Raw genomic sequence first — 21,839 nt, 5'->3', positions numbered from 1 at the left:
CCTCCCCCCCGCAGTATCTGATATTTGTCTGAAGTCTGTAGCACAGGCAACAGTATTATATTGACTTATTTTAACATTGGTGGTGATTTTGTTTCCCGCCACAGAGGAGGATTTACAGTTCAACAACACATGTGCCACAGGAACTCGGGAAGATCATGGATTCTGAAACATTTGAGAAGTCACGTCTTTATCAGCTGGATAAAAGCAACTTTAGCTTTTGGTCTGGACTCTATTCTGAGACTGAAGGGACGGTAAGACAACCGGCCAATTAAAAGACATAGATTGCTTGACTTGGATGTGTTGATATAAGTGGACTATGAGAGCCAAAACATCTGTACTTAATGTATGTCATAAACGGATTTAGCACGGGACAGATAACTCTGGGATTGTTTTTGTGAAAAGGGTGCTGTTTATGGTACCATGAATCTTTAGTTAAACAGTCATTTTCATCATTCATGTTTATGGCACATGTTTAACTGGATATGTAAAAAGCTTATGTTATTCTCAAAACTTTTTAGCTGATCCTGCTCATGGGTGGAATCCCATTTCTGTGGGGTGTCGCTGGTTCTGTGACAACTCGCATAGGATTTGGTTCAGAGTACGAGATCACCCAGTCACTCGTGTTTCTGACGCTTGCCACCCTGTTCAGTGCCTTTACTGGACTTCCCTGGAGTGTGTACAACACATTCGTCATTGAGGAGAGGCATGGCTTTAATCAGCAGGTACGCTGACTGAGCGGCACTCACACTCCGCTGGTCTGAAATGTGGCTGTTAAAAGTTTGTGGTTTCCTTCCTCAGGATGAACGGCAGCGGTGATCAGTTTGATACAATGATGGTTACACTGTGCCACGCCATCGCCCTCTAATAGGCTCCAAAGCGGCTATGGAAGTGTTTAGCTGTATTTTAGCAAAACGTTTATTAGAAACATAAAAAAGCATGTTGATAGACAGCAAATATTAAATAACGCTACAGGAGGACTTTATTATTTTTCGAGCATGTCAGCATTTGAATCTGTTGTGATGGATGTGATTTCAATCAGACCACAGAAGCTTTCTCTGTGAACTACAAACGTTTTACAGCCACCTCTAAAGTCTGGAGGGATTATTTAATATTGAAACGATCGCCAGTTTAAGACCCAGGCCACTGCTAGTCACACACAACTTTTTCTATAATCCACCATTGTCTTTTTATATTAACGGCTTGTCTTCCTCTCAGACGTTGGGGTTCTTCCTCAAGGATGCTGTGAAGAAGTTTATTGTGACCCAGTGTATCCTGCTCCCTGTCACCTCGCTTCTCCTGTACATCATCAAGATTGGTGGAGACTACTTTTTCATCTATGCCTGGCTCTTCACCCTGGCCGTTTCTCTGGTTAGTGCCGACTTCACCCTGTCAGCTGTTAAACAATGAGTGAACTTGTAGAAAAGGCATCTTTGCGTGATGAAGAAATGTGGAGTTTGTTTGGTTATTAGGGAGTAAATCAAAAATAATACACAGTTACTCTGTAGTTACACTTTGGATAACAGTTTCTCATCATGCATCTTCTCTTCTGTGTTACCAGGTGCTTGTAACAATCTATGCTGACTACATTGCTCCGCTGTTTGACAAGTTTACTCCTTTGCCTGAAGGAGAGCTGAAAACAGACATTGAGGCTATGGCCAAGAGCATCAGCTTCCCCCTCACGAAGGTTTATGTAGTCGAAGGTAAAGTAATACTACTTCATTCACAGTGCTTGCATCTAGAGCCAGTTTCATGTATTTGTTTGACATCTTATCATTATGACATTATGAATATAAGGTGGTTGTGGATACACCACTCTTAAATCATCTTGGAATGTTTTCTATAATTCCAGGTTCTAAGCGTTCGTCACATAGCAATGCTTACTTCTATGGGTTCTTCAAGAATAAACGCATTGTGCTGTTTGACACGCTGCTGGAAGACTACTCACCTCTCAACAAGTCTGGGGAGCCACAGCCAGAGCAGCCAGAGACTGGTGATACATCCAGCGAATCAAAAGCCAAGCCCAAGGTTACATAGCCATTAACTTTATACAGGAAAAATCTTCTGGCACTCATATGAACAAGGGAAAATGCAATAGGATTATATGAAATGCGTGATTAAAAATTGGATTGTCTTCCTGTGTAATTCAGCAGTGTTATTCTTTGCTTAAAAAATACTTTAACAGAACAAGAAACAAGGATGCAACAACCCAGAGATCCTTGCAGTCCTTGGTCATGAGCTTGGCCACTGGAAGCTCGGCCACACTGTTAAGAATATTGTCATCAGTCAGGTGATGATGATGATTTTTCTCTCAATGTCTGCACCTTAACAAATAAACAGTTAGCTTGATTACAAGTCATCAAATGCAGACATTCCGATGTTAGTTGATATGCAAATAACATCTGCTGACTGTGTTCTTTCTGCAGATGAATTCCTTCTTGTGCTTCTCCCTGTTTGCTGTTTTGATTGGGCGTAAGGAACTGTTTGTAGCTTTTGGCTTCAATGACAGCCAACCCACATTAATAGGCTTGATGATTATCTTCCAGTTCATCTTCTCCCCGTACAATGAGGTGAGTGTGGGATTGATAAATATGTTTTCCATCACTTTTTGGGTTGAGTTATTTGGATTATTTCACTACAAACGTCATCGCAAATTACGATTTTTATATGTCTTGTCTTTGCAGCTCTTGTCCTTCTGTCTGACAGTCCTGAGTCGCAGGTTTGAGTTCCAGGCAGATGCTTTTGCACGCGGCATGGGCAAAGCCTCCGAGCTCTACTCTGCCCTCATCAAGCTCAACAAGGATAACCTGGGCTTCCCCGTGGCTGACTGGTTGTTCTCCATGTGGCACTATTCCCACCCTCCCCTGCTGGAGCGCCTCAGAGCACTGGGCAGCGTCAAGCAGGACTGACGGGGCTGGAAGGGGGAGGGGCGACCGCTGCCTCCTCCAAAGGGTCTCCGCAGACCGCTCCTTGCCCTGTGATGCACCACTGTCTTTTTCTACCTGTCTGCCCCCTGCCCCCCTCATCTTGTTTTAGTCATTTCTCTACTTGCCATACTTTCCATTCTGTTCCCTTTGAAACTTTGTTTTAAACAAAACCAAAACATATCAGCACAAGCCAGCCTAAAAGAACTCTTAAGCCTGAAGTGAAGTCTCCGCTCTTTCTCCAGAGACACCTAATATGCACTTGCTGAGAGCAATACATCTGGGCAATGTGTTTAGCAAAAGCTATTTTCAGAGCACAGGTCACATTTTGCAGATCGACCTGAAGGTTTAGTTTTTGAAAATAGTTTATTTCTGTACAATTTGATTAAAATTGAATTGATTGAATTTTTTTATTTCTTTTTAGAAGATAGTTATAAAGACTGACTAATTTCAAAACCTGAAATTTGCTTACATGAAGTGTTTCTGTTGTGATGTGTACATGACATCCAACTGTTAGTCTTGAGGGTATTTTGTAAGCTTATAAAGTGGTTAATCCTACAAGTATACTGAGTTTTATATTGTGGATTAAAAAACAAACAAACTAAAAGACATGGACAACTTCATACATACTCATGACAATGCTTTTTGCAGATACACAGGCCTGAATTGGATTTGCAACTGTTGCTTCTTTAGAAATATCTCCAGGCAAGCTCAAGAGCAAAGACGTTAATCTAGTCATCAACTCAAATTCTCTGTTTTGCAAGAGGAACTATTTAAATGCTTTGTCACAGTAACAGTAAAAAAATGGGACCTCTAGTTATCTGTTTTTGTTCGGATGCATTGGATACATTATAAACGGAGCCGTGCAGAACATTTTATTTGAAATTAGGTTAGACTTTTCATTTTTTTTACATTACCTAGGAGGATCTTGTTTAATTTTTATTTTAAAGCACTTGCTTGCCGACAAGTTTCCAACCATGACTGTACATATGTAACTTTAATGAGTAGAGTAATGTTGTATGATGTGAATTGTGAAAAATGTTGAATGCGGTTTGAAATTTTTAAGTTGATGCAGTGTTTTTTTAGTTTCTTCTCTTGGTTATGGGCTGGAGGGAGCCCAGAATTGCCTGGCAAGCAACGTATTTATAGGGGACTTGGGCAAGGGGGTCTGCGAGGTTCCTGTCACCACAAAGCCAGGGTTTGGTTTGTTCAGCGAGGGGACTGTGTACTTTCTTTGCTGCATTGAATAAACTTCCTTCAAAGCATTCCTTATGGTTGGTTTTCATTTTAAAATATAGTTATAAAAATAAAACGTTTGCGTTTTTAAGCCTGACAGAGCATGGCTACATCATTTACCGGGCAACTTTCAGTAATTCTTTATGAGTATTAGTTTGATGCCAGCATTTATTCTTTAAATAACATACTTTATTTTTTATTTTTTATTAATGGATAACTCGTGTACGTACTTGTTGTAAGGGTTTTCTTCAAACGCATTCTCAACTATGGACTGAAATTATCTTTCATAAATTCTTTGTAGCTTTCTAATACTACTTTAGTTGGAACATAAACTCTAGATTTTTTTTTTTTTTTTAATCTCCAAGGTTTTTCTTTTTCTCCGCACAACTTTATTTTAGAATTTAGCTTTGAGTACAAAAAATGCATACGAAAATAAATAATTTTGGGGAACAAAATAGAAACGGTAATGTAGACAAAGAGAAGAAGTAGCCATGGGTATTGTTGACATAGATAAACAAAAAAATAAAAATATATATAAATTACGGACTTTTTTTTTTTACAAGCAAGTAATTCAATAGTTTGAATATACAGTTTAAATTCCATTTGAGAATACATTATATTAGATATATATATATATATATTAGAATATTGTATTGTATCGTAATGTCTTTATGGGAATTATAAAAATTAAAAAAATTAAAAGTGCTTTCAGCAGCTGCGCAAAGAACGTGTGGCAACACGCTGTCGTCTTTTGAGACAATACCATTTCGAAAAAGGGACACGGCGTTTTTCCTTACACTATATCTAATTACTTGTTATGTATATTATGAACACACTTGGTAGTGTACTGTTTATCGATATATAAATTGTTATTTCCCTCAATTCGTGTCGTCACCAAAGACAGTTATAGAAATGTACAAACAGATCCCGTTGGTCTGGACGGAGACCAGTGAAGGAAAATAGAAGCACTTTTCCGGTGATGGCTGAGCGTTACTGCGCAGCCTCTAACTGAGCTTGACGACGTAGTTGTGACGTGAGCAACGTGTCTGAAAGTTGTAAGTCTTCTGGTAGCTGTGCCAAGAGAAATCTCAATCATTCCCAATCAGCAGAGACGGAGAGCGTAGGTACATGCTAGGAGATAACATGGACACAGGCTAATTACTGCTAACTAACATGCTAGTTAACGTTACTAATTAAACCTCAACAGCTGATGAAAATTGAAACTGTCTGCGAGCTACTTCTGGCAGTACGGTGAGGTGGCAACTATGCGACGGTAAGTCGCGTGGTTATGACACAATCGTTAGCTTGTTTTTACAAAAACGTTTGCTACGGAGCAATAACGTCAAGTACAAGGTAATGAAGCCTTATATACATTGTCGTGTTTCTTTAGAAATAAAGAATGCACAAATAGAGTCTTGAAACGCTTCAGATGTAAATCTTTTCACTGTCAAATTGGCGCCAAAATGAATGGCAGTCAATGGGATGCTAACTGCAGGTGATTGCTTCATAGCATTAAAATGGCGCCTTTTGAGTTACGCTTAGAGAGGAGAGGCTTGGTCGTCACCCCCTGTCTGGCTATAATGGCGCCGTCCTGTGGCGTATTTTGAGGTATAATTTTTGAGGACAAGGGCAAGCTTCCTTGTCAGCAGTGTTGTTTTCAAACGTGAGAATCAAACATGGCGAGGTTTTTAAGGCCTAACATCAGGAGTTTTGTCACTGCACAGCTGAGAATGTCATCCGACCAGGTAAACTACGTTAAATACGTTTTAAATAAATTAGCCTAATAAGTGTGGCTAACTGGAACTAAAGTTGCCTGGTGTAGCTAAGCAACTGTTGTGGCATGATTTGAGATCAGAATAACTTTGTAGTTATACAATTTTAGGGACATATTTACCAGTGTTCCTGGATTTGTTTTAATCATATCAAGTTTTGTCTAAATAAAACAGCAGTAGTTTCCTTTTAAACCAGCTCATTCAGTTCTATGAATCGCTTTTGTTTGCATTGTTGTTAGATTCTGGCTTGTTCCAAGGACCTCCATTATCACCTTGCTAACGAAGAATCCTGTTCTTCTCCTTTTGTAAAATAAACGTATTATTGACCTTCATAATAGAGTAATTTTCATAGAGCCAAAGTGACTCTACTTTAATATTATAGAGACAAGTCTTGATAACAAATCCCAAGTGAGAAATGAACTTTGATCTTGTGTAATTTGAAGCCGCTGTCTCATGTCTACATAGCAAAGCCCTAACAAGTGTTATATTTGTATGTGAATGTATTTTCTAATCATTTCCCTGCCCTGCTTCAGCTGGGTGAACTGGGTAAAGGTGCAGGAAAAGGTGGTGGTGGGGGAGGGTCCATCAGAGAGGCAGGTGGAGCCATGGGGAAGAAGCAGGCCGCTGAGGAGGAGATGTACTTCAAGTATGCATTTCTTTCTTACACCATAGGTGGAATGAGAGTGTTAGCTCTACTATCTCTTTACTCAAGGATCCCAACCATACAAGTACTTTTTCCCATTATGATCTTATACTGTACTAATGTCTATCTGTGTCTCTTTGTCCATTCTCTGTTGCGCCCTTATCTGTCCATCTGCACATAAGGCGCAAGGAGCAGGAGCAACTGGCTGCATTAAAGCAGCATCACCAGGAGGAAATTGAACACCACAAAAAAGAGATTGAACGTCTGCAGCGCGATATTGACCGCCACAAGGGAAAGATCCGGAAGCTGAAGCATGACGACTGAGTGAATCCTTCCAGAAAAAAGTTGCTGTTTTCACACCGACCCAGCCAGACACCTTTTATTCAGATTGCTGCATGCACTGTGTCCCTGGGCCAGTCATGAATGTGTGGGTGATTGTTCTGTAAATGCATGAGTTATTAAAAACATTCATAAAATGATGATTGTTTCCATGGCATGCTATGACACAAGTTGTACAACTTTTTCAACCCATAGACATCATTTTGAAAGCAGTGGTCAGTGTGCTGTATATTTCAGGCAAAAGGCCAAAGCAGAAACACTTAATTATATTTAATGCTTCACATGGCAACATCAACTTATCTTATTGTGTGATGTTGAAATAAATTTGTAATGTAAATGGCATTGGTAGCTTTTTTGAGTGCTGGAATGATTAGTTAATCAACAGGAAAATTCAATGATTTTGATCATCCAAGGAATTTGTTCTGGATAATTACAGAAACATCCTCTAGTTTCAACTTCTTAAATGTGAGAATGTAGCTTCTACTGTCTCATGCCATTGCACATTTAATATCTTTAAGGTTTTAGGACTGTTGGTAAGACAAAATGAGCAGTCTAAAGACATCGCCTTGGGCTCTGGCAACAATTTTTACAATATATCATACTATTGATTAATTGTACGAATGATGGACATATTAACTGATGAGGTGCAACTCTTATATCTTTAATATAAAAAGGATTAACAACTGGGGAAATTACCCCAGGGCCCTCACTGGGCTGGATGAAGCACCATTGTAACATGCACTGGATTTCCCCATAGACAGTTAAAGAAATTGACCAACAGATCCCGTTGCTCTGGACGGAGACCGGTGAAGGAAAATAGAAGCAATTTTCCGGTGATGGCGTTACTGCGCAGCCTCCAACTGAGCTTGACAGCGTAGTTGTGACGTGGCAACGTGTATGAGTCGTCTGGTAGCCATAGACGGTCTATGCTGGTAGCTGTGCCAAGAGAAATGTCAATCATTCCCAATCTGCAGAGACGGAGAGCGTAGGTATACGTATGTTAGACACAGGCCAAATTACTGCTGACTAGCATGCCAGTTAATGGTACAAATTAAACCTAAACAGCTGATGTAAGTCGAAACTGTCTGCGAGCTTCTCCTGGCAGTACGGTGATTTGTCGACTACGCAATAGTCGCTTGGATATGACACAATCGTTAGCCAATATATTGGCTGTTAATTGCTTAGGGTATTGGCCCACTGTTGGCCAGCAACAGAAGACTGTGCTTTCACTAAACATCCAGGTTTAAATCTTACAACACTAACTGAGGACCAATTGTGTTAATCAAGAAAGCATCAATCTATTGGAAACAAAAAAAATCTGGAATAAAGTTTATCTCAACTTCTCCCTCCATACAACGGCGGCGATGGAACATTTGTAGATTTGTACATACACACTTCCCACGAGAAAGAAAGAAATATCGTCACTTCCGCCTACCCCTGTCTTTTAGCACGGGCAACCCCGTGCGTCTTTCTTTTCGCTCATCATGGCGGACCGGTTCAATAAGGTGGGCAGCCGCTGCGGAATCATAATGTCTTTTTTTGCTATTTAGTGTAAGTCAAAGCTGATATTTTATAGTTAACGTGTGAGAGAAAACTGTGATACTCCTCGGTGTAATCGTTGTTTTGTTCAGTGTTACTCTTAGGACTTTATATTAGGCCTTTAGAGACAGCTATCCGTAGCTAAGTGGACATGCCTTCATCATGGCGGCTTCCCTAACAACTTAATGCCGTTAGCTTGCTATCTATAGGTCTTGGTAAAATACTCAGTTGGTCATTTGAAAGAGCCATGTACTTAATTTTACATCACGGTGTTATACTTTATAGTTCACCTGTGCTATTTAAATCTAACTTAATGTTTAATGCTTTTAAAGATGATGCTAAGCTAACGCTGCCTTAATCCATGTGGCAGTTTCTGCAGCCAAGGCTCATGGAGAAACTTTAAAAGTTATTCGTAATCATTTTAGTTAGCAATTATTGATTTAAAATATACAATTTTTGTATTGTGTAAGCGGTAACGCTAATATAGTAACCTTATATAAAAGGTGACCAGGATCTGTCTGTATGATTTTTAGATCAGTTATCTCTTTTTTTTCTTCAAACCCGCAGGTTCTGCTGCTTGATGGCAGGGGCCATCTACTTGGCCGGCTTGCCGCCCTTGTGGCTAAACAAGTTTTGCTGGGTAAGATTTCTCTTTACGTTCAAACGTTACATTGAAATGTTTAACCGCGCATGAGTTAGAAACCCCTGTTTGTCAATGATGATAACTATTACCTCATTGCTTGAGTTTAACGACCATGAGAAAACTCACATGCACTACCATCTGAGACGGGACACAAATGATCATTAACAGGCCCACATTCTTTTAGTCCAAACGCTAAACTGTTGTTATTTTTAGGACACAAAGTGGTGGTGGTGCGATGCGAAGGCATCAATATCTCCGGCAACTTCTACCGCAACAAGCGTAAGTAGACTGCCTGCATTTTTTTGAAAAAATGTATATATAGATTAATGCTTGTCAGTGATGTTTTACCATTATTCGAGTTTCAATGACCATGAGACTACCTTACATGCACTACCATCTGAGACATCAGCGTTGAATACTGAAGTTATGACTGCCACTGTTTGGTACTTTGAAGTATTTGTAACTGTTTAAGGGATGTCTGTATAATGTGCCCCTCTACAGTGAAGTACCTGGCTTTCCTGCGTAAGAGGATGAACACCAACCCCTCTCGTGGACCATACCACTTCAGAGCTCCCAGCAGGATTTTCTGGAGGACTGTCAGAGGTAAGAATGTGACACTTCTCTGGACACGGAAACTTCCTCACCAAAACAAATTATTTAAATACTGATGAAAGATTTCTGACTGAAAATTATATACAGTATATATGCAATTGGAAAAACTTGGAATCATTGCAATTAGTAGATTGCACTTGCATAAATTGCTGAGCCCAGTTTAAGCAGAAAAGGTGTAGACATGCTCCATATGCAGCCTAAACAAGTAAACCCTACTTAAATTTTATACAAGGCATGCAATATTCAAAAGTGGTTTGAATGTAGCTGAGATGCCCTATTGGTCTAGCCCTTAACTAGAAGTCATAAGAACCCAACAAAGATCCAGTGTTGGATTAAACAATATAAACATAACTCTGAGAACTGAGTTAAATCTCGTAGTGTGATCTTTGCATTTATTTGACCCAGCACAAGTTGTTCCTTGCTTGACAGTGATGAGCTCTTAATCCCAAACTGATCATCTATTGATGAGACAACTTTTCGGATCTGATTGCTGAGTTGAGTGGGGACATTTATTTGTGCAAGGACAAATAAACATTTTATTCAGCTACAATGGTTATTTTTTGAACATTAGAATATTCTCTGCTTTAACAGGCATGCTGCCCCACAAAACCAAGAGAGGACAGGCTGCTCTGGATAGGCTGAAGGTGTTCGACGGTATCCCCCCGCCCTATGACAAGGTGATGAATCTTAAACAAAGGGCCACATCTTGTCTGGCCTAACATGTTGGACTCTGTCTATGATGTCACATTACCTTAAACTACCTTGTTTGAGTATAACTTTGAAAAGAAATAACGTCTGAGACATTATATTCTATTAGTGTTTAGATGTGTGGTTTTCTTCTTTTTATCTGATTTTTGGCTTGTTTCACAGAGGAAGCGCATGGTTGTTCCAGCTGCTCTTAAGGTTGTGCGTCTGAAGCCCACTCGCAAGGTGAGCCCTGCCTGTTTGATCAAGAGCTGACTAAATGATATTTAAGGATCACACTTTCAGTTTATCTGCCACAACAGTTCTAACTTGACAATGCTGAGAATTTTTTTCCCGAAGCTGATCATTTATTGATGAGACAAACTTTTCGGATCTAATTACTGAGTCAAGTCTTGGACAAGTTGTACCTCAAATTGAAGCTTTAAACATGGCCAAAATGTATTACAAGAATTATTGCCTTGTAAATGTATACTTGCAAGTATACACCGTGAACTGACTTTGACTTTCCCACTCAGTTCGCTCTGCTTGGGCGTCTGGCACATGAGGTCGGCTGGAAGTACCAGGCCATCACAGCTACCCTGGAGGAGAAGAGAAAGGAGAAGGCTAAGCTTCGCTATGGCAAGAAAAAGACACTGATCAAGCTGACCAAGCAGGCAGAAAAGAACGTTGAGGGCAAGATTGCAAAGTACACGGATGTTCTGAAACAGTTTGGAGTCCTTGTCTGAGCTGTTTGTCTCTGGCCAATAAAGATAAATAATGTGTATACTAGTGTTGACTTTTTCATTTTTTGTGGCTAAAATTGCACTCAATTTAAATTTAAAGGGTGATATCCATGCATTACTAATGAGTATAAGTAGCTGCAAATCACATGGTACCTGGGCCTAACTATATTTTAGTGTTTGTGTGTATATGGTAACCCTTGAGTTTGACCAGGGTTCAAATCAAGTAATTTGTGACATGATCTATAATAACTTTATCACAACCTTTTAAGTCATAATGCACCAATGTAAAACTTGGCACATAAGGTTCTTTACTATTCTGTAATTACAATTTCTGCTCATGGCAAACTAAAGACTTAAAATGTATAAGCTAGATGCATTTCTCCCTCAGAAGCCTGGCTGAAACCACAAAAGTGGTGTGAATAAGATTGTTTCAGGCTTAAAATTCGGTTTGAAGTCTACAACTTGTTTTATTCTATGGAATTGGGAAAATTCCCAAAAAGCCATTTAGAAAAAATTAAACCCGTTCAAGTAATTCCAATGACATGAGTGAATCTAAATAGTCTCAAAGTAGTAACAACATAGGATGTAACTGTACATGTGAAGTTCCATTTATTTTCCCAAACAGTGTATTGAAATGAAAACTATATTACCTAATTTATCTGGAGCTTTGAGTCAGTCAGCCACTTTATATCTTGTCTGGCCCAAACGTTGAACTCAGCTGTCTGTGACGTCACTTTACCTTAAACTACCTTATTTGAGTACAAATTAGAAAAATGTCAGACATGTTCTATCAATGTTCAGATGTGCGTTTTTTTTTTTCTTTATCTGAATTTTTTGGTTGTGCTTCTGAAGCACACCCTCAAGGTGAACCCTGCCTATTTGATCAAGAGCTGACTGAACGGTATTTGAGGTTAACACTTTGTAAATTGTAGAGCTTACTTTGCTGTATCATTTGCAACTAAGGACAAACTCAAATCAAAATGCTTCAATTTACCACGGCAGCAACTCGGTCAGTCGATTTATCTGTCGATTATTTTCTCGATTAGTAGTATGATCTATAAACTATTCAGATTACTGTCACAGAGGATTTAAGAAACTAGTAACAAAATCAAGTGCAGTCATAGGGTGCAGTGTTGAGTGGTGAACGTCCCCACTGCAATTGCACCTTACTACCAGCAGAGGGCAGTGTTGTGCTTTCCTTCAAGTGGGATCAATTGTAGGGGACCTGCTTACGCTGCAGCAGGACATACAATAGATGCCGGGTTTCATGAATTGTGTGTTGGGTACAGATTCCAAACCTTTCTTCTTTGTAATATCAGTAATTTTGCTTCCTCACGTTGTTTAATTTAAAGGATTTTCTTAGATCTTAAGTTAAAATATTCCAGTATTTTAACAAGAAATATAGACAATTCTTAAAGAGTCAAAGTGGAACGGGAGTTTTTTTTTTAACCTTTTAATCATCTTGTGATTGATCTTTGGACCCCTTGAAAGGTCCAATTGGAGTGTTGCCTGGTGTTTTCCGGATGCAGTCTGAGTGTCTTTGACCATTGGTTCCCAACCTAAGGGTCGAGACCTCTCCAGTAGGCCTGGATAACTCGATTACTATTAGGATTCAGGTTATTCTGAGTCACGCACTAAACTGAATCTGGTTGTGCGAGTCACTTGAATCACTTTCGTTAGTATTGCTAGGAATGAGAAACCTTTCTCTTTGTTTAATCAACTGTGTGCTCAGCCTATTTGCATTTTAACAAATTACATTTGTACACCAAACCTACAGTAGGCCCCACAAGGCTACTTTCAAGACACCATGTTATTTCAGAAGTGAAAGACTGGCTTTTGTTGTTGATTTGCTCTTCTCAGAGTTTGCTCACTCACTCGTCTGCTACAGATCCGCTCATAGCTGGCTGATTTGCGCAATTGACTGACTCATGCGAGTCAAAGTAATCGAGGACTCGTGATTTGTCTGCGAGTCTGAGCCCAAGCTGCGAGCCAAGGCAAGCTCGGGCCACGAACCGAGGGGAGTCAAGCTTGCAATGTTTCGGACTCTGCTCGACCTAATTGCATTTTAACATACTACATTTATACACCAAACCTGCAGTAGGCCTAGCTAGGCTAGGTGCAGAACATTGTATTTTATTTCACAAGTGAAATAATGGCTTTTGTTGTTGATTTGCTTTACTCTGAGCTCGAGGAGAGACGTCACTCGCTCGTCTGAATCAGATCCACTCATGACAATGTAGCGGGCTGATTCGTGGGATTGACTGACTCGCGCAAGCAAGTCAACTCATCCTGACTCATCCTGAAAGATAACTCAACCTCATCGAGGACTCGCCAGTCATCGAGTGAATCCCATGGTCTGTGAGCTTCCGGCTCTGAGTCTGCGGGTCGGACTGTCTCTCTGCTCCCTCAGTTGCTTGAGTTGATTTGTGGAGTTGTTGTTGCCTGCAAAATTGTAAGTTATAAAGCTAAGATGGCTAGGAATAGTAGTAGCTAACACTGCAAGAGGTTTGTGTGTGGCGCTGGTATCATTTTAGATTGAATTGTAGTTGGACTCAACTGATCCGGGTTAATAAGACTAGAGACTCACGAGTCGTGAGTCAGTTTGAAGACTTGGGTTAAAGATCCGAGTGAATCACGACTCAAATAGGTCTACTGTCCATTAGCACAGAATAAAACTATAATTAAAATGTAATCTATTTTTAAAGCGTAAAAAAACCCTTGTTTAAATCATTTTACTTTTAAGCTCCATGTCTGCTGAGTCTCCCAGTCATTTAGCTCTGACCTCTATTTAAATTTCTAATCTGTATTCTGAGGTTGCCTCCTCACCTTCACTCTTTCCTCATAATATTATTTTAGCAAAATGAAACATGTGTGGTGAAGATTTCTTCATAATATAGAAGGACATGACAGCTTCAGAACCACCATTTAGATTCCATTCGCTGAAGTTGGATTCTCAAACTGAGATGAACGCTTAAAGAACAACCCCTCATGTGCCTTGGCATTTCCTCCGAGCATCTTGCAATGTCTCAAAGTGATTAGTTGCGTGTGTGTGTGTGGCCATTGTATTTATGTCATATAGCATTTGTCATTCTAAGTAACTCCAACTGAGGCAAAACATTGGTTACCCGTCTGATTAAAGCGTATTTTGTATGGAGGGTTTCTTTAATTACCGCAAGCTGGCAAGACATCCTGCACTTACTATGTTTGTCTTCTCTCTCTCTGTCTCACTGATGTACATATACTATAAACATTCATGCCCTTCCTAAAAACAGGCCCACTGTGCATCAGACGGGAGGCCAATCTGATGCCTGTCTACCTGCGTTAAGGAGGGACGTTGTGTCTCCAGCAAACAGATAGAGAAATTACTGTGACAGCTGCACAAATTAGATTTTTGGATGATGCTGCCTGCGGTAGATTGCTCGCTAATCACACAATCTGAGACAGATTGAAAAGACAGTGATTGTCTAAAACTGCTCCTGCAGGCCCAGTCTATTACGGGCTCCAACACTGAGACATCTTTCTCCATTGCCTGGCTGGTGTTTGGTGTTCATGTGGGACCCATAAGATGGGGTTTTTTAAATAGATGAGATATGAAGCCAAACTGAAATTTGAAGGATTTATCAAATATGGTACTGCAGCTACTGTGCACTTTTTACATATTAGTACATATTAGTAGAAACAGCATATTGTGGCCTCTGGATGGGTGCGTGAAAGCCAGCATTACATTTTTAAGCATTTCTTTGATGATTTTAGTAATGTCTCATTTATTCTATTTCTGTCTCAAGCTTATGCTGTTGAGTCATTATTGAGCCAAAGATAGCTTGAAAATCTGATTAACAAAGAGGAGCACATCAGGCTGCACTATTTGACTCATTTATTCCTGATAAATTAGATGGCTAAATGTTGGTGTGTGTGTATAAGTAGTATCCATGAATCAGCAAAACGGAATTGAATTTATGTCCTATTATTTGTCCACAGATAGACCAGCCGCTATACTTACATTAGGCCTTTGTCCTTTTTCTCATTTTTAGCCTTATTATGATGGTGGTGATAAAACTGGATGCCTTAAGTGTCTATTGTAGTTCCTTGTTCCCTGACTTTAAACTCTTCACACACAAAAAAACACAACACATCAAATAAACAATTTGCCTTCCATAACACATTTGAATTGTTTTTAAACTGGATGTTATTTATTTGCACTTATTATATAGAAGTGCATAGTGTTATACACAATTTAGGTTGGTTTGGTCAAGTTTATTTTTTACTAGTAGTAGTTGTAGTGTTACTTAGAGCAGCTGCTGTAAGCACATGACCAGATGATCCATACAACAGTGACCCAGGTAAATGGGGAGATTTCATTCATGACAATGTTCATGCTTACTGGGCCAAAGTGGGCCAGGAGACTTGTCAAAACAGTGATGCTGACCTGTCCATGTTGGAGCGCCAATATAAACACCAAAGAAACCAGAGATTGAGCCATCTGATGCTAATGTCCATTGAGAGTAAGGCTGGGCGATATAGAGAAAATCCAATATCACGATATTCTTGTCCAAATACCTCAATGTCGATTTTGCAACAATATTGCATGGTTGACTATCGGTGCTTGAACAAAATGTTATTTACACAATCAGATATTCACCAGAAATGATTTAATGACTTAGTGAGTAAAGGTAAATAATAGAACAGCCAGAACAGTCTGGTAAGTTCAGGAAATTACATCACTTCATTGTAATGCAGCCTGTAAAACGTGGAAAAGACAACACTTACCATATTACGATATTACAATATATCCAAAGATCTCATATCGCGATATTGATGTATTGGCCAGCCCTAATTGAGAGTAACATAAACAGAAACAAATAACAGAAAAGCAAGCGTAGGCAATCCTAATTATTGTTTGATATTTATTAATTTGTTATTATGGCATTGATATGCTAGACAGTATCTGTGTGGTCTGTTGTATTGGTGGTAGTGTATCCAGTGGTGCAGAAATGTATTGCTGATAGTGTTAGTAGTTGAGTGGAAAAATTTGAAGTATGTTGAAGAGAGACGTGTGTGTTATCTGAAAGATGTGAAGATGTACAACTTTTGTATAAATTTGTGACAGTACGTTTGTTGTGGTGCCCCGGTTGAGAATCACTGTAAGGTAATATATATACACACAAACATATGCACTTGCATATGAGAAAAATGTTAGTTAAAACGGAGCTTGCTTATCACTGCAAAATAGACAAACACATTTTTCAGCCTACACTGTTGTGGTTTGGGGTTTTGTTGGGGGTTATTTTCCCCGTTTGGCCTTCCCTGTGTTCTTGTCTCTGTTTTCTCCCCAGTCCTGTGTGGTTCTCTGTCTTGTGATTCCCGGTAAGTGGCTTTGTCTACTTCTGTTATTTGATAGTCAGCTTCCTGTCTTGTTGTGTCTAGGCTTGTCTAGCTTCACTTTGTTTGTCTGATTGTCCCGCCCGCCCTAATGTGATTCACTGATGTCTCACCTGTTCCCCGTTACCTCATTACCCCCTGTATTTAACACCCAGTGTTTCCTTTGTTCTTGTGGATCATTCTAGTTTGTTTGCTGTTTGCCGTCGTCCTGTGACCTGTCAGCATTGCCAGTCTATGTGGTATGTTTTTTCTCCTGCCTTCCTGCCCACTGTGACTGCTTGTCCTGTTTTCCCGTGAGTTTTTCCTCGTGACGTTTACCCCCTTGCCATACGCCTTCCCCCGTTTTGGATTGTGGATTCTGGATTTTGGTTTTGTTCCTGTGTTGGTTGGACTGTTAACTGCAATAAACTCGCTTTAGTTCTCTCCTATGCTCTGCATTTGGGTCTCCCTTCCTGCACCATAACATACACAGAGCCATTGATGGCAGGTACCTTTAAAATTTTGTTTTGCATGATATAGGAACTCGGTGTGCAGCACTATGATACATTTTTATAAACATGAGATGGGTAAGGCATGGCCGCGCCTCTTCTATATTCACTGACCCTAGTGTAAGAAATAATTTAGACTGCAACTCAATTCCTTCAGTCATGCTGAAGTCATTATATCCATTTACAGACAGACGAGTGTAAATTCAGACGAGAGAGACTGCGCGTGAGAGATTGCTATTGGGCTTGCAGAGTCACACCACATTAAGAAATTGAGGTCCAGGAAAAGAGACCAACCAATCACAGAAACCACCATCAAGTTCATTGTAATGAAGCACCTTGGACAAAAAGACACACAGAAACAATCCAAATGTTGTAGAGCTCATTAAACCAAGTCTAGCGGAGACTACAGTGAAAGTGGCATTTCTATTCTCTGACAGCCAATGTGTGGCACACCCAAGTGTCCTTACAAATGAACAAAAAGCCATCCTTCAGTAGCTGCAGATCGTCGATACCAGCACTTCATCTGGTTAAACAGACATAAAGAAAACAAATGCCTAATTATACGGTTGGTGAGATACAATCACTTTCTCTCTGCTGCATGTAAAAGAACATGAAGCTGCGTTATGAGCATGAAGCAGTCTTTAAAGTGATGATTAGATGTAGCGGTGTCAACAGCCTGAAGTTGTTCTGGGCGGCATGGACTTCATAGCCACTGTTTAAAAAGTTTAAATTATATAACACATTCAGTGACGATCTGCCATGGACTGTAAAAATAATGGCCGTAGCAGCAGTGATATCACCCACTGGTTTGTGGACTACTTTGAAGTGGAGTTTTGCAATTTGCCATCGCCCTGCTTTTTTTCTTCTTTTTTTTAACAGACGTCAGAATATGATGAGAGGGCAGCGCTAGGGGGATGACACGGCGAAAGACTGTTTTACGCTTATTGCGTCAACTCCACGCTGTAGTATCGGCGCTGACGCTATGGGTAGTTGTGTGTCAGTATTGAACACGTTCTTTACATCGCGGTGCATTTCACTGCCAAAACACAAGGGGGGGGGGGGGGGGGGGGGTGTTTCCGGAGGGTCACGAAACATAAAAGAGACAGTTTATGTTTTTGGCAAGCAACACTTTAGCACAAACTGCCCACAAAGTACTGCTGGCTGGCGAAGTGCAATTTCCAACTGTCTGACATATAGAACCTTTACAAACGGATAACCCGTCATTGTAACCAAATAATGTCTGAGTTATTTGCAAAGCTCATGTCAGTGAACTAGCATCTTGCTACTCCCCACAGTAGGCTGCTTCAACACCAACTATCAACACACAGGACGAATTGACCACTCACACGTCATGCGCCTCCTCTCTGCTGTTTTCGCCCTCCCTTCCCCCCGTATATGCACAATGGTTTTAATTTAATCCTTTTTTGGGGAGCAAGTGCACGTGTTCTGATCATACATGCTTTCCAGACTACAAGCGAGCTACAGCGGGATATGTGGGGGGAATTAATTTTATTGTTTAGCGGAGGGATTTTTTTTATTAAAGAGGGGGTTGGCAGCGTAGGCCTGGGTTTGTATTGTGACGCAGAGGGAGGTCTGCAAATGCGGGGGGTACTTCACCCCCCGTCAGGAGGACCGCCCTCACAATTTCGACCACCAAAGAAGTAGGGATAGTACGAGTCAGATAGTAGTAGTAGGTAGTAGGTTTTTTTGTGGTGCGTTGGAGTTTAAGGTTACCCAGCCCTTAATCCAGTGTGCCAGTTTGTAATTTTTGGCTGTTGTTGTGGATTTTGGTATGGGTGCAATGCCGCTGCGCTGCGTTTTGCGGTTGCGGCGGACGCACCACACCTCCCCGAAAGAGGGGTCATCATAAATAAGCGGTTTTGTTTTTTTTTTTTTTTGTTGGTTAAACGTTGGACGAATAGTTATTTTCAACCAAGAAACCAAAAAAGGATACCTCAAAAGAAATACCAAAAACAGGAGAACAAAGATCACCAAAACCAACCCAAAAAAAAAAAACAATAAACAAAGCAAAAAAAAATACAAACGAAAATAAAAAAAAACAAACAAAAAGGATTAAAAACAAACAAAAATCCAAAAAGAAAAAAAAAGAAAAAGAAAGCATAACAATACGTAACCAAAAAACAAACCAAAACACACAAAGCCACCCTAACCACAAAATAAAAAAACTAAGCAAAAAAAAAAAGGTAACAAAAAAAAATAAAACAATGAAAATAAACCACAACAACAAAAAAAAGGAAAACATAAAAAAAAAATACAAAGAAGGAACCAATAAAAAAATAAAAAGAAAATAAATGCAACAAATAATAGTTGAAAAACAAAAAAAAAGAAAAAGAAAACAAATCAAGCAACTACAGACATTAGTTTCTAACATGAAGACTAAAGGACGACAAAAAAAAAATGTATATGGAAAAAAAAAGTTAAAAAAAGTAATTAAAGAGAAAAAAAAAAAAAACAGTTGGATTGGATCCTTAGCGAAATACGGCATTATTCTATGAAACATGGTGTCTGCATTTGTAAACCCAATTTCGACCTAGTGATCGGAACAAATGATCACAAGGCACATGTATCCTCTTGAATAGGACCCCCAAGTTTCAGCCACAGCAGTTCGAATCAGGAGGGGCGAGGCGGACGTTGTTTTGCAGATTATTTTACATAGAAGCCCGTAATATGAAAGTCTGTCGGAAGGAATTTAGAGGATTTTATAATATTGGGGATTAGACTCAAGCATTAAAATTATATTTAAGATGAATCTGATTCATGATTACGTACGGGCCAATTGTGGGGTTGTTTTTGTTTTGAGGTGTTTCCTGGAGATCAATGAAAAATTGAAGCTGGAATTCGGCTTGGATGAAGAGCTGGACTAAATAATGGAAAACTTGGATTTTAAAAATCAACGTCAGTATCCTTTTTCGAGAAAAGGAAGAAAAGTCGCCGGAAAGTTAAGTAGTAGAAATAAGGATAGCCGTTGGAAAAACGAGAAGAGAGAAAAGGAAGGAAGGAATAACGCCCTTCGTTACAGCCTCTCGGAAAAAGGTGGAAGATATTAAGCCTTTAACAGCCTGAGAAAAGTGTCAATGATAGCCTTGGTTTAAGGCCTAAATTTAAACCAGTACTATCAGAATGCTCTGGAGAAATTACCTGGAGGAGAAACACTGATAGGTGATGTTCCCCCAACTTGAGAATGAAGCTGGAAACGTCAGTATTCCTTTTAGAGTAGCCTGAAAAAGAGAAAATAATCCTTTAACCCTGAAAGAAGTGTCAATAGCCTTGGTATTAAGGCCTTAATTTAAAAAAAGTACATCAGAATGCGCTGAAATTACCTGAGAGAAACACTGGATAGTGGATGTCTCCCCCCAATTGGAATGGAATCCGGAAAAACGTCAGGATTCCTTTTAGAGTCCTTGAAAAGAGAAGAATATGCCTTGAAAAGCCTGAAAAAGTGTCAATATAGCCTGGTGTAAGGCCTTATATTTAATAACGTACATCAGAATGCTCTGAAAATACTGAGTGAACACACGGGATAGGTGATGTCCCCCCACTTGGAATGAGCTGGGAATAACGTCAGGATTCCTTTTTAGAGTAGCCTGAAAAAGGAGAATAAGCTTAACATGCCTGAAAAAAAGATGTCAATAAGCCTTGGTTTTAAGGCCTTAAATTTTAAAAAAGTAGATCAGAATGCTCTGAAATTACCTGAGAGAAACACTGGATAGGTGGGTCTCCACACACTGGATGAGCTGGAATAACAGTCAGTCTTTCCTTTTTAGAGTAGCTGAAAAAGAGAGGAATAAATACGCCTTGAACAGCCTGAAAAAGTGTAATAAGCCTTTAACAGCCTGAAAAAAAGTGTCAATAAGCCTTGGTTTTAAGGCCTAATATTTAAACGTACATCAGAATGTCTGAGAGAATTACCTGAGAGAAACACTGATAGGTGATGTTCCCCCAGACTTAGATGAAGTGGAATAATGTCAGTAGTCCTTTTTAGAGTAGTCTGAAAAAAGAGAAGATTAAGCCTTTAACAGCCTGAGAAAGTGTCAATATAGCCTTGGTATTAAGGCCTTAATTTAAAAAAAAGTACATCAGAATGCGCTGAAATTACCTGAGAGAAACACTGGATAGGTGATGTCCCCCCCATACTTGGAATGAAGCTGGAATAACGTCAGTATTCCTTTTTAGAGTATCCTGAAAAAGAGAAGAATATGCCTTTAACAGCCTGAAAAAGTGTCAATATAGCCTTGGTTTTAAGGCCTTAATATTTAAACCGTACATCAGAATGCTCTGAAATTACCGAGAGAAACACTGGATAGTGATGTCCACCCCATACTTGGAATGAAGTGGAATAACGTCAGTATTCCTTTTTAGAGTAGCCTGAAAAAGAGAAGATATGCCTTTAACAGCCTGAAAAAAGGTCAATAGTAGCTTGGATTAAGGCCTTAACTTTAAAAAAGTACATCAGATGAGCGAAATTACCAGAAATATTTTTCCGTAAATCAATCTTTGAAAACATAAATTATTTTACACCCAATGAAACATTACAAAACCCCCCTCACTAAAACAAAAAAAATAGAAAAACAAATAAAGCTAAATCCTACAAACAGGATAAAAGCAACTTCCAAAAACAAAAACATAATATAAGAAAGAAAGCCAAAAAGAAAAAATCACTTTTCGTCGAATTAGGACCGTCTAAGGCAAGTGGAACACGTGGCGGGGCGGGCCATTATTGTGCAACGCCACCGAAACAGGAAGTTGGGTGTTGTAACTCGAGGATGACGTTGTGATTACCGTTCGAGTAAAACTTTCTCATTTGGATATCAGCATGTAG

The 21,839-nt window shown here is 39.6% G+C and overlaps 3 protein-coding genes, 1 long non-coding RNA gene and 3 other non-coding genes across 7 annotated transcripts in view; 6 read left to right on the top strand and 1 right to left on the bottom strand.

The window, feature by feature from the left end:
- zmpste24 (zinc metallopeptidase, STE24 homolog) overlaps positions 1–4,186 on the top strand; it is a 5,625-nt gene extending 1,439 nt beyond the window's left edge. Inside the window, exons 2-9 of the mRNA XM_032501328.1 lie at positions 105–251; positions 519–722; positions 1,216–1,368; positions 1,559–1,700; positions 1,850–2,025; positions 2,183–2,287; positions 2,424–2,567; positions 2,682–4,186. Of these exons, the coding sequence (XP_032357219.1) occupies positions 105–251; positions 519–722; positions 1,216–1,368; positions 1,559–1,700; positions 1,850–2,025; positions 2,183–2,287; positions 2,424–2,567; positions 2,682–2,906 (1,296 nt within the window). The 3' untranslated portion in view covers positions 2,907–4,186. The remainder of the gene's footprint in view (positions 1–104; positions 252–518; positions 723–1,215; positions 1,369–1,558; positions 1,701–1,849; positions 2,026–2,182; positions 2,288–2,423; positions 2,568–2,681) is intronic.
- A 1,446-nt stretch (positions 4,187–5,632) lies between these two features.
- atp5if1b (ATP synthase inhibitory factor subunit 1b) lies at positions 5,633–7,251 on the top strand. Its single transcript, XM_032501331.1, has 3 exons — positions 5,633–5,902; positions 6,463–6,575; positions 6,755–7,251. The coding sequence occupies exons 1-3, from the start codon at positions 5,834–5,836 to the stop codon at positions 6,894–6,896; spliced, it is 324 nt and encodes a 107-aa protein (XP_032357222.1). The 5' UTR covers positions 5,633–5,833; the 3' UTR covers positions 6,897–7,251.
- A 914-nt stretch (positions 7,252–8,165) lies between these two features.
- rpl13a (ribosomal protein L13a) lies at positions 8,166–11,178 on the top strand. Its single transcript, XM_032501329.1, has 7 exons — positions 8,166–8,416; positions 9,018–9,090; positions 9,307–9,372; positions 9,595–9,696; positions 10,297–10,382; positions 10,576–10,635; positions 10,926–11,178. The coding sequence occupies exons 1-7, from the start codon at positions 8,396–8,398 to the stop codon at positions 11,133–11,135; spliced, it is 618 nt and encodes a 205-aa protein (XP_032357220.1). The 5' UTR covers positions 8,166–8,395; the 3' UTR covers positions 11,136–11,178.
- LOC116670718 (small nucleolar RNA Z195/SNORD33/SNORD32 family) lies at positions 9,159–9,241 on the top strand. Its single transcript, XR_004327108.1, has one exon. It is a non-coding gene; the product is annotated as a small nucleolar RNA Z195/SNORD33/SNORD32 family (small nucleolar RNA).
- LOC116670719 (small nucleolar RNA Z195/SNORD33/SNORD32 family) lies at positions 9,423–9,500 on the top strand. The gene has a single exon (XR_004327109.1). It is a non-coding gene; the product is annotated as a small nucleolar RNA Z195/SNORD33/SNORD32 family (small nucleolar RNA).
- LOC116670715 (small nucleolar RNA SNORD50) lies at positions 10,129–10,202 on the top strand. The gene has a single exon (XR_004327105.1). It is a non-coding gene; the product is annotated as a small nucleolar RNA SNORD50 (small nucleolar RNA).
- The window catches only part of LOC116670702 (uncharacterized), a 20,867-nt gene continuing 9,315 nt past the window's right edge, over positions 10,288–21,839 (bottom strand). Inside the window, exon 2 of the long non-coding RNA XR_004327098.1 lies at positions 10,288–10,410. This is a non-coding gene — a long non-coding RNA (uncharacterized LOC116670702). The remainder of the gene's footprint in view (positions 10,411–21,839) is intronic.

This window comes from Etheostoma spectabile, chromosome 20 (genome assembly GCF_008692095.1).
Source record: "Etheostoma spectabile isolate EspeVRDwgs_2016 chromosome 20, UIUC_Espe_1.0, whole genome shotgun sequence".
Classification (NCBI taxonomy): Eukaryota; Metazoa; Chordata; class Actinopteri; order Perciformes; family Percidae; genus Etheostoma; species Etheostoma spectabile.
The sequence above is the reverse complement of the archived record's forward strand: the minus strand, read 5'-3'. Positions and strand labels throughout refer to the sequence as shown.

Excerpts from the sequence above, each read along its gene's own strand:
- atp5if1b (XM_032501331.1), top strand. The coding sequence starts at position 5,834 with ATGGCGAGGTTTTTAAGGCCTAACATCAGGAGTTTTGTCACTGCACAG. Across the intron at positions 5,903-6,462 it reads TGAGAATGTCATCCGACCAG|CTGGGTGAACTGGGTAAAGG; the intron begins GTAAACTACGTT and ends GCCCTGCTTCAG. Across the intron at positions 6,576-6,754 it reads GAGGAGGAGATGTACTTCAA|GCGCAAGGAGCAGGAGCAAC; the intron begins GTATGCATTTCT and ends TCTGCACATAAG.
- rpl13a (XM_032501329.1), top strand. The coding sequence starts at position 8,396 with ATGGCGGACCGGTTCAATAAG. Across the intron at positions 9,373-9,594 it reads CAACTTCTACCGCAACAAGC|TGAAGTACCTGGCTTTCCTG; the intron begins GTAAGTAGACTG and ends GCCCCTCTACAG. Across the intron at positions 10,383-10,575 it reads TCCCCCCGCCCTATGACAAG|AGGAAGCGCATGGTTGTTCC; the intron begins GTGATGAATCTT and ends CTTGTTTCACAG.